Source organism: Babylonia areolata, chromosome 6, assembly GCF_041734735.1.
Source record: "Babylonia areolata isolate BAREFJ2019XMU chromosome 6, ASM4173473v1, whole genome shotgun sequence".
Classification (NCBI taxonomy): domain Eukaryota; kingdom Metazoa; phylum Mollusca; class Gastropoda; order Neogastropoda; family Buccinidae; genus Babylonia; species Babylonia areolata.
The window spans coordinates 19,591,096-19,608,595 of NC_134881.1; the positions used below are offsets into that span (position 1 = coordinate 19,591,096).

A 17,500-nucleotide genomic window follows, 5' to 3' on the forward strand; every position below is an offset into this window, starting at 1 on the left:
TCTGTCTTTTTTCTGTCTGTGTGTCTCTCTCTGTCTCTCTGTCTGTGTTCTAATTTGCAGATTATCATTTGCACTTTATCATTGACTTTTGTCATTGATAAGATTTTGTTATGGACTGTTGGTTCACTCTACCCCCTTCATGAGGGGCCACGGCCTTGATTGAATATACTATCCGTATCCGTATCTGTCTCTCTGTCTCCGTCTTTCTCTGTCTTTGCCCCTGTCACTGTCTCTGAATCTTTTGATCTTGATCTGTCTGTGTATGTACTGTCTACGTCTCTGTCGCTCTCCTCTGTGTGTGTGTGTGTGTGTGTGTGTGTGTGTGTGTGTGTGTGTGTGTGTGTGTGTGTGTGTGTGTGTGTGTGTGTGCCTCTCTCACCCCCCCTCTCCCCGCTCTCTCTCTCTCTCCCTCTCTCTCTCGCTCTCTTTCTCGCTCTCCCCTGTCCTTGAAGTTTGGTTTAATGGTGGTGTAGGAGACGAGAAAGCGTGTGGTGGACTGTTATGAACAAGACTGGTCAAGCAAACTAAATGGTTGTAATCGTTATGAACCACGCCGTTCCTTTGACTCATTGTTGCAGCCAGAAAAAAAAATCTATTTGATCTTACCATTTCTAAATTCAGATCGTCTTTCATTAAATTCAGATTTGGAGTAAACGAACTTAAAGTTCATGAGCGTTATAAGGATAGCTTAAAAACTATACATTTTTTGAAGGGTACGAAGATGAAATTCGTGTACTGGCAATTTGTCCATAATATGATATTCCGCGAAAGAAATACTCATCCAAGCATATATGCAACATCTAAGGATTCCCCTATTACCCAGCTTGCTTCAAAATGTCAACAGCATTGTGACAAGAGATGTAGCAATGTTTATTTTTTATGCGTTAACCCTTTCACCGCCAGAGCATAAAATTCCCTTGTGGTAAAAACACAGAAAAGACAGTGGCTAAGAATAGCTGAGGGTTCCCCATGCGATGTATAGAAAATATGGCCTATCCTACCACCGAAAATTAAGAGCAGTAAGTTCATGGATAACAGACCAATGAATGGTCACCTTTCAGTGACATGGGTCCTCTACCACGCCTGTGCATGAATGCGAGCTTGGCGGTGAAAGGGTTAAAAGGGAGAGCAGAAAGCGCTCAGTGTTAGATGAAAGACATGTTTGTAACTTACCCTTATTTTCTTTTTTAACTCACTCAGTACGGCCAGTCCTCTCTTCTCCTCTACACAGACCCCTCGGATGTCCAGTGGGTGTCTGAATGACCCAACCTTTAGCTTCTGTCGTCAGAATTGTGGTATTCTTTGTCAACATTCACCTCTTCCGTATAAGAGCCTTCTGCTTGCAATATTTTGATGATGGTAATTGGGATGAAACGCTGTTAACGTCGTCTCTTTCGCCGTTCGTATGGAGCGAGTTAATTTAGTTTAGTTATATTATGAGTTTATTCTTTCAAACAATTTGTTGTTCATCCAACTCAAGGTTTGGGTTTCATATGTGTGTGGCTACAACCACATACATCCCTTTGTATACAGGTCGGTGGCGTTACATTAAAACAGTTCTGAGTTTTGAGTTCTGAGTCCCCCCCCCGCCACCCCCTCTCTCTATCTGTCTCTCTCTTTCTCCTTCTCTTTCCTCATCACTTCTCTACATTTCTCTGTCCTTGTCTCTGTCTGTCTCTCTTCCTGTGTCTGTACTGTGGTGTGTGTGTGTGTGTGTGTGTGTGTGTGTGTGTGTGTGTGTGTGTGTGTGTGTGTGTGTTGTCTGTCTGTCTGCCTGTGTCTGTACTGTGGTGTGTGTGTGTGTGTGTGTGTGTGTGTGTGTGTGTGTGTGTTTTGTCTGTCTGTCTGTGTATCTGTGTGTGTGTGTGCGTGTGTGTGTGCGCGTGCGTGTTGTCTGTCTGTCTGCCCGTCTATCTGTCTGTGTGTGTCTGTGTGTGTCTTGTCTGTCTGTCTGTGTCCGTGTGTGTCTGTGTGTTTATCTCTCTTCTTTTTTGCTGCATACCGTGTTAGATCTAAATTTGAAAGGTGCAGATTTTGGTCACAGGATTTTATAAGATTCTATCAATGCGAGCATGTGTGCCCCCCACCCTCTCTGTCTGTCTGTCTGTCTCTTTCTTTCTCAAGGGTTTTTCCTTCCTTAGATTTTCATATCTATATGTGTACACGTTCTCATGTGGAGAGTCTGGTGGGGTGGCCTTTGCATTAATTAAAAAAAAAAAAAAACCTTTCTGCGTTCCTGCGCTCTCATCTTATTCCGTATCTCCACAGCAGTGAGCTGAAGGATGGTGGTAAGGGTTGCTTTGCGGTAGGGGGGGGGGGGGATGGGTGTGGGGGTAGTGGGGAGGGTGGGGAGCGGGGAGGAGGGGTGGGGGTCGGGGGGGTGAGGGGCGGGGGGGGAGGGGGGTGGTATTTGTCGGCTTCTGAATGTCACAAGACCTCTTGTCACATTGACAGCATCATCGATCGATTAGTTCGATCTTGCTTTGTTGCTTGTTGAGAGTGCTCCGCGGTGTACATGTAGCGGCGGTGGTGGTGGTGGTGTAGTGGTAGACACACCCTCGGCCGCTGTACTAGGAAGCGTGTGTTCCCAAAAGGGGGGTGAGGGGGGGATTTGAGACTGGGATACGTACCGGGGATTTGTACTCACAAACCCTATCCCTCCCTTCTTTTCCTTTCTTTCTGGGCCTTGATTGGGTGTTCTGGGTGCTGGTGGTCACTCAGATAAGACAAGAAAAACGAGGTCCCGTGTGTGTGTGTGTGTGTGTGTGTGTGTGTGTGTGTGTGTGTGTGTGTGTGTGTGTGTGTGTGTGTGTGTGTGTGTGTGTGTTATCTTCAGGTTTAACGTCTATTCACTACAAGTGTTATCAGACGGAAAGGAGAAAAGAAGTGGATAATTAAAAGAACGGGAATGCATGTGAATATTAGTGTAAGTAAGTGTTCATGTTATGTATTAGAGGAAAAAGTATATTACGAGAAATTAAAGTTTAAAGAGATTGTGGTGTGTAATGAATGAGGTGTCATAGGAGAATATGTGTATGCACATCAACAAGTATTAACTTGCATCAATATAAATATAAATAACGACATTGATTAGAATACATCAAAGGAGAATACCAACTGGGCTGGAGTTTTAAATTTCCGAAAACATTCTAAGCAATGAATAATCATTCAAAATCTTTTCAGTGGCTAATGGAATATTGGTAGAAGAGTCATTGACTACATCTTTTGGGATTAACTGTCTTATGCTTGGAGAATGGATGAGTAGATGGCTTACAGTTATTTGCTTACCGCACATGCATTTTATGTTGCTATAAAATTTTGTACGAAAGGCATTTAAACGAATTATATACATTAGACTTGTAATTTGTCTTGAATGTGCTGTTGGTGTCAAATTCAGAAAATGTTTGGAATTAGCTGCATTTTTTTGTGTTTACACAATATTGATAATATTGATTATTTGAATCTATAAGCAATTTCTTAAATCGATTTCTAGATACATTTTCAATACAACTAAAGCATTCATGTAGATCTAACTGGATGTCAAGTTGTACTGCGCCTTCGAAATTACGTGCTGCTCTTTAGCTGCTTGGTCTACCCACTCATTTGAAGATATTCCACAGTGCGAAGGTACCCAACAGAAAGTTATATTAATGCCCTGTTTTGTCAATTGATGAATAATATGTTTTATTTCCATTGTCATCTCAATTCGCTTCTTTGAATTTGGAGATTCTATAGCTTGTAATACTGACTTCGAGTCTACACATTATAAAATATCACATACAGTTTTCGGTATGTCTGAAATATAATCTAAAACCGTAAATAATTTATGGCTATAAGTCCAGCTCTGTGTGTGTGTGTGTGTGTGTGTGTGTGTGTGTGTGTGTGTGTGTGTGTGTGTGTGTGTGTGTGAGTTAGTGACTGTGCGTGTGTGTGTGTGTGTTTGTGTGTGTGTGTGTGTGTGTGTGTGTGTTAGTGACTGCGCGCGCGCGCGCGCGCGTGTGTGTTTGCTTTGTCATTGACGCATTCTATTTGTTTTGCTTATGAGTCTTAACTATTACCCTGTGTTTTTAGTATTTTAAACATTTTTTTCATCACAGTAATGTTAATTGGACATGTTCTAGGCCCGTGCGCTAAGAAGGTAGAGCGCATTTTGAGCATTACTACTACTACTACTACTACTACTACTACTACTACTACTACTACTACTACTACTACTACTACTACTACTACTACTACAACGACGACGACTTTTTGTATTGTATTACTTTTTTTGTTGTCACAACAGATTTTTGTGCGTGAAATTCGGCTTTTTTTTTTTTTTTTTTTTTTTTCCCCCAGGACAGCGCGTCGCTACACTGACAACGCCACCCTTTCTTTTCTGCCTGCAATTTTTTTTTTCCTATCGAAGTGAAATTTTCTACACAACTTCGCCCATGACAACCGTTTTGTTGCCATGGGTTCTTTTACGTGCGCTAAGTGCATGCTGCACACGGGACCTCGGTTTATCGTCACATTCTCACCCGAATGACTAGCGTCCAGTCCACCACTCAAGGTCTAGTAGAGGAGGAGGAGAAAATACTGTGGCGATTGTGCCAGGATTCGAACCATTGCGCTCAGATTCTCTCGCTTCCGAGGCGGACGGACGCGTTACCTCTGGGCCATCACTCTCACTACTACTACTACCACTGCTACTACTACTACTGCTGCTGCTGCTGCTGCTACTGCTACTACGATGGCGACGACGACGAATTAAGATGATATTACTAAGAAGAAGACAAAGAAGACTTTCAGAAGTAGAGAGCTGCGTCGTCTACGCCTCTGTTCTGCCTGGTGGCGTTGCATGCTCCCCCCTCGCCCCCCTCGCCCCACCCTGCTCCCCCCCCCCCTCCTCCCGCTTGTGCAATCCGCAAAGTGCGCTTCAGACGTTCGGCTCGGAAACCACAGGCGATGTACCTGTCGATGATAGTCATCTGCTGATGAAGAACACAACGCATCCATCATACATGCCCGTCTCCCCCGAAAGACATGAGACGATGAGACGATAGACCGAGTTCCCATGTGCAGCATGGACTTAGCGCGCGTAAAATAACCCACGGCAACAAAAGGGCTGTTCCTGGAAAAAAAAGAAACATTGAGTATAAAAAAAATCAAAAAAATCCACATCGATAGGAAATCAAATTAAATTGCAGTCAGGGAAAAAAACCAACAAAAAACAAGCAAACAAACAAACAAAACCAACGAAAAACGGAGATGGCGCTCTCAGTGTAGCGACGCACTCTCCCTTGGGGGAGAGCAACCCGAATTTCACACAGATATCTGTTGTTGCGACAACAACAAAAAAAAAAAAAAAGAAAAAAAAGAGTAACACAACAGAATAACATGATCAACCGTGGTGGTGATTGCTGACATATATCTTCAGTTGGTTTGATCGCCGTAATCTTCTTACTTATTGATGTTTCCGGGTGTGTCTGTCTTCGACTCTGTATTTATCTTGTATTTGTTTCGCTGGTAATGTCACCATGCGTGTTCGCTATCTCTCTTTGTCATCGTACCGAGCTCTGCTGTACCGTGGTGGATTGTTCTATATTGAATTGTGCTGTGATGTGCTGTGGTGTGGTGTGGTGTGATGTGGTGTGGTGTGATGTGATGTGCTGTGGTGTACTTTGCTGTGCTGTGCTGTGTTGTACTGTACTGTACTGCAGTGTATTGTGCTGTGTTTTGTTGTGCTGTACTTTGCTGTGCTGTACTGTACTGCGCTGTGCTGTCCTGTACTGTGCTGTGCTGTACTGTGCTGTGCTGTGCTATACTGTGCTGTACTGTACTGTGCTGTCCTATACTGTGCTGTCCTGTGCTGTGCTGTACTGTACTGTGCTGTCCTGTACTGTGCTGTACTGTCCTGTACTGTGCTGTACTGTGCTGTGCTGTCCTGTACTGTGCTGTGCTGTGCTGTCCTGTACTGTGCTGTGCTGTGCTGTACTGTACTGTGCTGTCCTGTACTGTGCTGTGCTGTACTGTGCTGTCCTGTACTGTGCTGTCCTGTACTGTGCTGTCCTGTACTGTGCTGTGCTGTGCTGTGTTGTACTGTGCTGTGCTGTGCTGTCCTGTGCTGTGCTGTACTGTACTGTGCTGTGCTGTGCTGTGGTTGCTGTACTACACTGCACTGTGCTGTGCTGTGCTACACTGTGCTGTCCTGTACTATACTGTACTGTGCTGTTTTGTGCTGCGCTGTGCTACACTGTGCTGTGCTGGGCTGTACTGTGGTGAGTTTGGCTGTGCTGTGCTGTGCTGTACTGTACTGGGATGACTTTTGCTGTGCTGTGCTGTGCTGTATTGTATTGTACTGTACTGTACTGTGCTGTGCTGTGCTGTACTGTGTTTTGCTGTGCTTTTTTGTACTGTACTGTACTGTCCTGTGCTTTGCTGTACTGTACAGTACTGTCTGTACTGTGTTGTGCTATGATGTGCTACGCTGTGCTGCGTTGTACTGCACTGTTAGTTGTTGTACTGTACTGTACTGTACTGTACTGTACTGTACTGTTGTACTGTACTGTGATTTGCTGGACTGTGCTGTGCTATGTTGTTCTGCAATGTCATGCACTGCACGTTTCTGTTCTCTCTTGCCCTCTGATGCAGTGTACAGTGGTGTACTGTTTGACAAGTCTTTTTTTAAATTTTTAAAAAAAATCCTGTTTCAATTAAGGAGAGAGCGAGAGAGACAGAGACAGACAGAGACAGACAGACAGAGACAGACAGAGACAGGGAGACAAGAATGAAACAAAAGAAATGGCGAATCCGAGACACAACTTCTCCAACGGTTTCAGCATTGTGCGTTCCACTTACAGAGCAGAAGCACGAAGAGCGGCGTCAATTGGATCAATCTCTATAGTGGAACCAGCAGCACAGTAAAACGTGACACCCTGGTAATGGATGAATATCAACAACAGGGTGCCTGCCATTTGGCTCACGACCCAGCAACGTTCGATACAGCCTTGAGGAAACTGGGTCGTCAGATCTTATGATCGTCTCCCGCCAAACAAAGCAGATTTTCGCACTCGATGGCTCACCATAAGAATAGTTGTTGTATTGTATTGTATTGTATTGTATTGTATTGTATTGCTCTGTTTTGTCACGACAGATTTTTCTGTGTGAAATTCGGGCTGCTCTCCCCATGAAGAACCGGTCGCACACACACATACACACACACACGCGCGCGCACACACACACACACACACACACACACACACACACACACACACACACACACACACACACACACACACTACATCACACACACACACACACACACACTACATCACACACACACACACACACACACACACTCTCTCTCTCTCTCTCTCTCTCTCCACCACACATACTACATCACACACACACACACACACACACACACACACACACACACACACACACATACACACACACACACAAACACACACACACACACACACACACACACACGCGCGGAAGAGAGAAGGAAGTCAGTGATAAGCACGGAAAAATAAATCGATAAATAAATGAATAGATAAATAAATCAATCAATAGATGAATATGTCAATAAATAATCAAAATAGATAGATAAATAAATAAAGAGATAGATAGATAAATAAACAAACAAACAAACCGATTTGTTAACCCACTCAGGGAACAGAGAAGAGAGCAAGAGAGAAACAACAACAAATACGATAACAACAACAACGACAACAATACAATAACAACAAGAGCAACGACGACGACAGCAACAACAATGACAACAATACAATAACAACAACAACAACGACAACAACAGCAACGACAACAAAATCAACAGCAACAACAACAACAACGACAACAATACAATAACAACAACAACAGCAACGACAACAACAGCAACGACGACGACAACAACAACAACAACGACAACAACGACAACAAAAACAACAGCAACAACAACAACGACAACAATACAATAACAACAACAACAACGACAACAACGACGACAACAACAGCAACGACGACGACAATAACAACAATAACGACAACAAAAACAACAGCAACAACAACAACAACGACAACAACGACAACAACAGCAACAACGACGACGACGACAACATCAACGACAACAGCAACAACAACAACAGCAGCGACAACAACGAAAACAACGACAACAACAGCAACAACGACAACAACAGCAACAACGACAACAGCAGCAGCAACAACAACGACAACAACAACAACAACAACAACAGCGACAACAACGAAAACAACAACAACAGCAACAACGACAACAACAGCAACAACGACAACAGCAGCAACAACGACAACAACAGCAACAACGACAACAGCAGCAACAACAACAACGACAACAACGACAACAACAGCAACCACGACAACAGCAGATGTCATACCAAAAGCCCACGTACGTCTTGTACCCTCCCCTCCCCCTAGCTCCCCTTCCACCCCCCCTCCAATCCCTCCCCCCTCCCCGCACCCCCACCCCCCTCCCCCCGCTTCAGAACCCCATGATGATAATTATGTGCCAGCAGTGTTATCAGTCATCTTCTTTGCCGTCAGTCACCAACCAGATGGAGAGCGAGGGCCACACGCTCAATGAGTTCCTAACCGTCCTCGGCTAGGCTGTTCCCATGTGTTTTATTTATTAACTTAGCGCTGGATGTTGTAGGTAAAGTAAGCAATGGCTGTTTAATATTAGAGATTCCCCCGTATAGCTAATCTGAAATTACTCATACCACAGTGCATGTAATGTATACATACCCTACTTCCCCCTCCCCCCCCCCCCCCCCCCCGCCTCGGCCCCCTCCCCTCTCCACACCAGAATCGTCATCTTTCCCTTCCCCTTCCCCTTCCCTCCCTTCCTTCCTCCCTCCCTCCCTCCCTCCCTACCCGGTTGACAATTCGCCTTTGTCTGAGGAAACGAGAGCAATGATGCATGAAACAGCAGGCACTGTGTGTGTGTGTGTGTATGTGTGTGTGTGTGTGTGTGTGTGTGTGTGCGTGTGTGTGTGTGTGTGTGTGTGTGTGTGTGTGTGTGTGTGTCTGTGGTGTGTGCTGTGTGCCTGTGTCCTAGTGTGCCTCTCTGTGTGTATGTGTGTATGTGTGTGTATGTGTGTGTGCGTGTGTATGTGTGTGCGTGCGTGTGTGTGTGTGTGTGTGTGTGTGTGCGCGTCTGTGTGTCTGTGGCTGTGTGCCTGTGTCCCTAGTGTGCCTCTCTGTGTGTATGTGTGTATGTGTGTGTATGTGTGTGTGTGTGTGTGTGTGTGTGTGTGTGTGTGTGTGTGTGTGTGTGCGTGTGCACCTCTTTGTGTGTGTATGTGTGTGTTTGCACGCGCCTGTGTTTGTGCCAATACAACAGAACAGAGCAGAAAGGAACACAATGAGCAATCCAAGAATTATAGAACAGAATACAATTCGATAGAACATAAACACATCAGAACAGAACAGAATGCCACGAAACCTTAAAAGTCAAGCAAGTGCCCTGCGTCTCTTGAGTCTTGAAACAAAGTTTACAAGACACGTATCACACACACACACACACACACACACACACACACACACCACACACACACACACACAAAGAAACACGCTCACACAAAACCATTCCTTACCTTATAATACAACATAATACTCTTTTTTTAAAAAAACTAATCCATAGCCTTTCACACAAAATAAAAAAAAGACTGAGCTCTAAAAGGAATCGGTGGAGAAGCCATTGGTCATAATTATGACACCTGCACCTGTGTGAGTCAGGTTATGTCCTTCCAGAAAGCGCCTTATAAATATTATTATTAGTATTAGTATTATCAGTAGTAGTGTTTTGATGTATTTATCTATTATTTTTTATTCATATTATTTATTAATTTATTTATTTTATTTATTTATTTATTTAAAAAGAAATAAAAGCTTTGTTATTTTTTTATTTTATTTTTTATTATATTTTATTTTGGGGTTACGCTGCTGGTCAGGCGTCTGCTTGGCAGATGTGGTGTAGCATGTACGGATTTGACCGAACGCAGTGACGCCTCCTTGAGGCCACTGATACTGATACTGATACTGATACTGTCCACGCGCCTATCTGCAACCAGATCTTTGAACCAGCGCAAACGAGCTACATTGTATTATTGTTATCTTTTTTTTTTTTTTTTTTAAATGTTATGAGAAACTCCCGCTCAGCTAATCTGGATTACACCACACCACAGACCATGTAATAAAGTATGACCCCCTCCCCCCTCTCCACCTCCTCCACCCCCCACCCCAGCCTTCTCCCTTTCCCTTCTCCTCCAAGCTACCTACCTTGTCTGATAAAACGAGAGAGAAATAATGCATAATAGAGCAGGCGTGTGTGTGTGTGTGTGTGTGTGTGTGTGTGTGTGTGTGTGTGTGTGTGTGTGTGTGTGTGTGTGTGTGTGTGTGTGTGTGTGTGTGTGTGTGTGTGTGTGTGTGTGTGTGTGTGTGTGTGTTGTCTGTGTGTGTGAGGAGGGTTTGCGGTCATGTGTGTGTGTGTGTGGATGGGGGTGGAGTTGCAGTCGTGCGCGTGTGTATATGTGGATGTGATATTGTGTGTGTGTGTGAGAGAGAGAGAAGAGAGAGAGAGCCATATTCGACCATCTGTGAAAAGAAATCCGCTCTGATAGGCACAAAAATACACAGGTATACACTCAAGGCCTGACTAAGCGCGTTGGGTTATGCTGCTGCCAGGCATTTGCGTAGTAGATGTGGTTTAGCGTATATGGATTCGTTCGGACGCAAGTGATGCCTCCTTGAGAACTTGAAACTGAAATTGAAACATCCCCACGACGGGCGCAACAGCCGAGTGGTTAAAGCGTTGGAGTTTCAATCTGAGGGTCCCGGGTTCGAATCACGGTCACGGCGCCTGGTGGGTAAAGGGTGGAGATTTTTACGATCTCCCAGGTCAACATATGTGCAGACCTGCTAGTGCCTGAACCCCCTTCGTGTGTATACGCAAGCAGAAGATCAAATACGCACGTTAAAGATCCCGTAATCCATGTCGGTGTTCGGTGGGTTATGGAAACAAGAACATATCCAGCATGCACACCCCCGAAAGCGGAGTATGGCTGCCTACATGGCGGGGTAAAAACGGTCATACACGTAAAAGCCCACTCGCGTATAATTATGCGAGTGAACGTGGGAGTTGCAGCCCACGAACGCAGAAGAAGAAGAAGAAGAAACATCCCCACTCTTTCGACCAAGAGAGCTCGAGGGCAGTCGGCGTTGGGCCAGATAACCCCCCAAGGCCACAGTCGTAAGAGCCAGTGTAATATTGCCTGCAAATTTGTGAGTAATAGTCCTTTACAGAAGAATAAACTATTCTATCGTTGTGCACCCACCAATAACTGGATTTTAACTAGTGCCGCGAGCTGCATATTAATATTATTATTATTATCGTTATCGTTGTTGATATTACTGTTATTATTATTATTTGTATTTTGTGTATTTGTATTTCTTTTTATTACAACAGATTTCTCTGTGTGAAATTCGGGCTGCTCTCACCAGGGAGAGCTTGTCGTTATACTACAACGCCACCAATTTTTGGGTATTTTGTCCTGCGTGCAGTTTTATTTGTTTTTCCTGTCGAAGTGGATTTTTCTACAGAATTTTGCCAGGAACAACCCTTTTGTCGCCGTGGGTTCTTTTACGTGCGCCAAATGCATGCTGCACACGGGACCTCGGTTTATCGTCTCATCCGAATGACTAGCGTCCAGACCACCACTCAAGGTCTAGTGAAGGGGGAGAAAATATCGGCGGCTGAGACGTGATTCGAACCAGCGCGCTCAGATTCTCTCGCTTCCTAGGCAGACGTGTTACCTCTAGGCCAACACTCCACTATTATTATATTAGCTTAATTTATTTACTTATCTATTAGATGATTCCCGTTCAAATAATCTGAATTACACACACCACAGTGCATGTAATGTATGCCCCCTTGTAAGCCCACGATTTCTTGCAATCCGACGATTTCTCTCACTTCGGAAGAAATCGTGGGACTGCGAGAAATCGTGGTCGTTCCCCCTCCCACGTTTTCTCTCAATTGGAGGCAAACCCCATGATTTCGTGCAATTGGAGGCAAACCCCATGATTTCTCGCAGTTGAGAGATAACGAGGAGGGAGGAGGGGGGGGAGGGGTGTAAGCCCACGATTTCTCGCAATCCCACGACTTTTCTCCAACGTGAGAAGAGAAATCGTGGGACTGCCTGAAATCGTGGGCTTACACCCCGCCCTCCCCTCCCCTCTTCACCCCCAAAATCGTTTTTCTCCCCACCCCCACCCCCCACACACACACTTCCCTCTACTCAGTTGACAAGTTACCTTGCCTGAGGAAACGAGAGAGTTAATGCATGAAACAGCAGGCCTCTCTCTCTCTCTCTCTCTCTCTGTGTGTGTGTGTGTGTGTGTGTGTGTGTGTGTGTGTAATGATAGAGAAAGAAGGAGTTTGGACAGTGTTGTTATAATTTATCATGCAGTGCTTCAGGCAAGAAACAGCCGACGGAGGGCTATGTAAAACTATTTTTGTAAGCGGTTTGGAAGTTTGAGAGTGAAAGCGTTTAGATGTGTCTCCAAACAAGGTGTAGTGCAATGATATGAATACACTTGTTGTTGGTAACACAGTGTCACACATACCCTCAGTAATCAAAATGCCTTCGATGGTTTGAAATATGTATCTTTTCGTCTCATAGAAAGTATTAGTATTGTTCTTTTTTTTCTTCTTTTTAAAAATTGTTTAATCTGTCTCTCCAGTAACTGTTCGTTTCACCTTTTGAAAAAGACTAACTAAAATCGTAATGATTATTTCGGTGCTAATGAATTTTCGTGTGATGTATATGTTCCAGTTCTAACGATGGCCACAGGACTGGGGGATAGTTATGGTAAGTTTTGTGCCTCTCTCTGTCTCTCTGTCTGTCTGTCTGTCTGTCTCCACTGTCACTATCACTATATCTGTCTGTTCAGTCAGCCTCCCCTTCTTTGTTTTTGTTTTTTCTTCCCCTTCTTCCGCTCTCCACCACGCCCCTACCCTATTGTCCTCGTTGTTATTCATCTGTCGCGACATTGTATTGTACATAAATTCTATGTTTATGTTTGCACATGCTTATGTAATTTTGACGTTGGTGTTATGATTTAACTCTCGCTTTTTTTCTCTAAATTATTATTCTTGTCCGGAGGGCCGGATGTAAACAAGTACTTTGTGCTTCATAAATTAAAATTTCGTTCGTTCGTTCTCTCTCTCTCTCTCTCTCTCTCTCTCTCTCTCTCTCTCTCTCTCTCTCTCTCTCTCTCTCTCTCTCTGTGTGTACACACTATGTATCTGTAGGAGTGTTTAAGTGTAGGAGTGTTTATTGCTCATTTACATTTGCCCCTCTTCATCTCTCTTAACATGTATGTGCACGTGTGTGTGTGTGTGTGTGTGTGTGTGTGTGTGTGTGTGTGTGTGTGTGTGTGTAGGCAATGCCTAAAATCATTATCCTTGGGTAATCAAGATTTTTTCATCTCTCTCTCTCTCTCTCTCTCTCTCTCTCTCTCTCTCTCTCTCTCTCTCTCTCTCTCTCTCTCTCTCTCTCTCTCTTTCTAAAACTATTTGTTTGATAAAATGGAGAATCTATGAATGATGTAACGTTAATGACAATGCCATTCTACTTAAACAGGAAATGTTAAAACAAAATGCCATGCAATGCATTCTTTTTCTTCTTCTCATTATTATTATTATTATTATATTCTGATCTGTACCTTTCCTTTTATATACGTTTCATAACCATCAGTTATAATTGTTTAGTATTGTGTAGAGTTAAGCAGACTCTTGTTTGGGGAGGGAAGGGGGGGGGGGTTGGGTGTCGAAAAAATCACATCAGTGTTTATCTTTTATCCTCGGCAATAAAGGTTGGTTGTTGTTTTTTTTCAAATAGTATATTATACCAACTTTTATTTCGATCCCATTCTAATCGGAAACACGTTAAGCTGCTGGTCAGGCATCTGCTTGGCAGATGTGGTGTAGCGTCTGTGGATTTGTCCGAACGCAGTGACGCCTCCTTGAGCTACTGAAACTGAAACTGAACTCTAATCGGAAACAATGCGCGCAGACAGAGAAACCATTTCTTATCAAAATTGTCTTGAGTAAGGAATGTAAAAGAACCAAGAAATGAGAAATGATTAAAGAAAGACATAATAAATGAGAGAGACAGAGACAGATAAGCGAGAGAGAGAGAGACAGAGAGACAGAGAGTGACAGAGAGACAGAGAGGCCCAAACACACTGTTAACTTCAAACAAAAGACTCGCTTGTCAAATGAAAAGGGACGATATGTGTAAAGGACGAACGTATGTAATGTTTCAATGCCCATAGGGGGCACACGTAAAAAAAACACCTTGCCTTGCCTTGCTTTGCCTTGCCTTGCCGAACAGGTAGATTTTTTTTTTTTCAAACAAACTGAACGACTTGTAGTACTGTCTGTGTGAAAAGAATGACCAGAGATAGAGAGAGAGAGAGAGAGAGAGAGAGAGAGAGAGAGAGAGAGAGAGAGAGAGAGAGAGAGAGTGGATAGCGTGGTGTCAGAGCTACAAAAAGAAATCAAAGAGAGAAACGCATGGAGTCATGACTTTGAGATCGATGCAAAAGTTCTTGATCCCCCCCCCCCGCCCCCCCTTCTTTCTTTCTTTTTTTTCTTATCATAGGCTAGAAAGCATAATTCAGTTCTCCAGATTGCACCACTTCTCTGTGTGGTGGCTTAATCACACATATAAAGAACCTGGTCTTGTATTGTATTGTGTGTCTACTAGAGTGCGGTGGCTTCATCAGGGTGTCCTCGGCGTCGTCCGGCACTTTGCAGAGCCCCGGGTACCCAGGCAACTACCCTAACTACACGCGCTGCATCTGGATCCTGGAGGCTCCCGCGGAGAACGTGCCACAGTTAACCGTCGACTTCGTGGGCGAGATGTACGGTTCTGCCTGCAGTGACTACGTGGAGGTATGATGATATGATGTAGTGTAGAATAATTCGATAGGCCTACAGAACACTTTTTTTTTTGGGAGGGAGGGGGGGGGGGGGGGAGGAGGAGGTGGAGGCGGGTCTGAGTGGGAGGGGGGGGGGGTCTCCATCCTCCTCTTTTTCCCCCCACTTTTATCATTTCTTTTTCTTTCTTTTGTTTTCTTAATAAACTATAAACACAGGCTTCACTCACACACACACACACACACACACACACACACACACACACACACACACACACACACACCGCAAAATGATAGCTTTCTTTCATTCGTTTTTAACCTATTGTCTGGCGCAACAGTTGCCCCAGGTTGAATTGCGGCATACGATCTAGGATATTTTTGATGACTGAGAGAGAGAAAGAGTGTAACAGTGTGTGTGTGTGTGTGTGTGTGTGTGTGTGTGTGTGTGTGTGTGTGTGTGTGTGTGTGTGTGTGTGTGTGTGCACGCGCGTGTGCGTGCTTGTTGTATGTGTGTGCGTGTACATGTGTGGACAACAACAACAACAAGAACAACAACAACGAAAAACAACAACAACAATAACAGCAATAGCTGTAACAATAACAACAACAACAACAAAACAGCAACAACAAAAAAACACACACACACAAAACAACAACAACAACAAAAAAACACGGCACCACTCTGCTAGCAACGGCAATCTAGAGTTGAAACATAATACTTACTTGTCCATGCCACATTCAACATATACCTAGCTGTCTGGGTATCAAATTATAAAAGAAAAAAAAGGCAACACACACACACACACACACACACACACACACACACACACACACGAAAAAAACAAACAAACCAACGAACAAACCTACTCTGAAAAATAAGTTCCATTCTTGTGCAAATGTAGCCCCCAGGAAGAATTAATGCCTGTCGCCTTTTGTGTCAAGATTTCGGCAGACGGGTCATAAAAAACAACGTAGGGGTTGTGGATGACTGGCTGACGTAGGTTCTTTGAGGCGGTTAGAGCGAGTGCTGGGAGCAATGGAATGTCTCCCCCCCCACTAAATGAAAGGCCTGTTCTTCTGTCTGTCTGTCTCTACCTGTCTGTCTCTCTGCCTCTCTCCTCTCTGTCCCTCTCTCTTTCTCCGTAAACCCTCCCCCCCCCCCTCTCTCTCTCTCTGTCCCTCTTTCTTTCTCCGTAAATCTCTCTCTCTCTCTCTCTCTCTCTCTATATATATATATATATATATATATGTATATACAGTTAGAGAGAGCGAAAGAAAGAGAGATCTCTGTGTGTGTGTGTGTGTGTGTGTGTGTGTGTGTGTGTGTGTGTGTGTGTGTGTGTATGTATGTGTGTGTGTGTGTGTGTGTGTGTGTGTGTGTGTGTGCGCGCGCGCGTGTTAGTGAGTGTGTGAATGTGTATGTATGTGTGTGTGTATGTCTTTCTCTCTCTCGCTCTGTCTCTTTTTTCTTTCTTTCTCTCTCCTGTTTCTGTCTGTCTCTGTCTCTCTCTGTCTTCCCCTCCTCTCTCCGCCCCCCCCCCCCATCCCCGCCCCTTTCTCTCTCTCTCTCTCTGTCTGTCTGTGTCTGTCTCTGTGCTGTCAGGGTATTAGCAATGGGCAAAGTGTTCAAAGCGAGCTGTTCCCTTGCTTTCAGATCGTGACGGGTCATGCGTATTCCTGGTGCGAATGTTTCGTTATGTGTGTGTGTGTGTGTGTGTGTGTGTGTGTGTGAATGTGTGTGTGTGTGTGTGTGTATGTGTGTGTGTGTGTGTGAGTGTGTGTGTGTGTGTTAGTGTGTGTATGTGTGAGTGCGTGTGTGTGTGTGAGAGAGAGTGAGAGAGAGAACAGCGTGCGTGCGTGCGCGCGTGTGTGTGTGTGTTAGTGTGTGTGAGAGAGAGAGAGAGAGAGAGAGAGAGAGAGAGAGAGAACAGCGTGCGTGCGTGCGTGTGTGTGTGTGTATGTGTGTGTGTGTGTATGTGTGTGTGTGTGTGTGTGTGTGTGTAAGGGTGGCTGTATATGTGTAAATGTGTGTGTGTGTGTGTGTGTGTGTGTGTGTGTGTGTGTGTGTGTGTGTGTGTGTGTGTGTGTGTGTGTGTGTGTAAGGGTGGCTGTATATGTGTAAATGTGTGTGTGTGTGTGTGTGTGTGTGTGTGTGTGTGTGTTTGTCTGTGTCTGTGTGTGTTTGGGAGCGTTTGATGTTCTTCACAGACGTAGCATTCGACTTTTCCAATTCCTAAACTGAATACAAAGCGAAAGAAATCACACACACACACACACACACACACACACACACACACACACACACACACACACACAGAGAGAGAGAGAGAGAGAGAGAGAGAGAGACACACACACACACACACAAACACACACACGCACGCATGCACACACATAGGCCAATTTCCCTTCAAACAGAAGAGTTTCAATTCAAACACAAAGATCCGTATTACACAATGCAGAATATTTTATCAATCTCAATAAGAGAAACTGATGTGTGATGTATTATGCGCAAACGATACACGATACACGA

The 17,500-nt window shown here is 44.3% G+C and overlaps 1 protein-coding gene across 1 annotated transcript in view; it reads left to right on the forward strand.

Annotated features, from left to right (window-relative positions):
- The window catches only part of LOC143283314 (uncharacterized), a 32,409-nt gene that overhangs the window by 6,365 nt on the left and 8,544 nt on the right, over positions 1–17,500 (forward strand). Inside the window, exons 2-3 of the mRNA XM_076589504.1 lie at positions 12,861–12,896; positions 14,799–14,986. Coding sequence (XP_076445619.1) covers positions 12,861–12,896; positions 14,799–14,986 — 224 coding nt within the window. The remainder of the gene's footprint in view (positions 1–12,860; positions 12,897–14,798; positions 14,987–17,500) is intronic.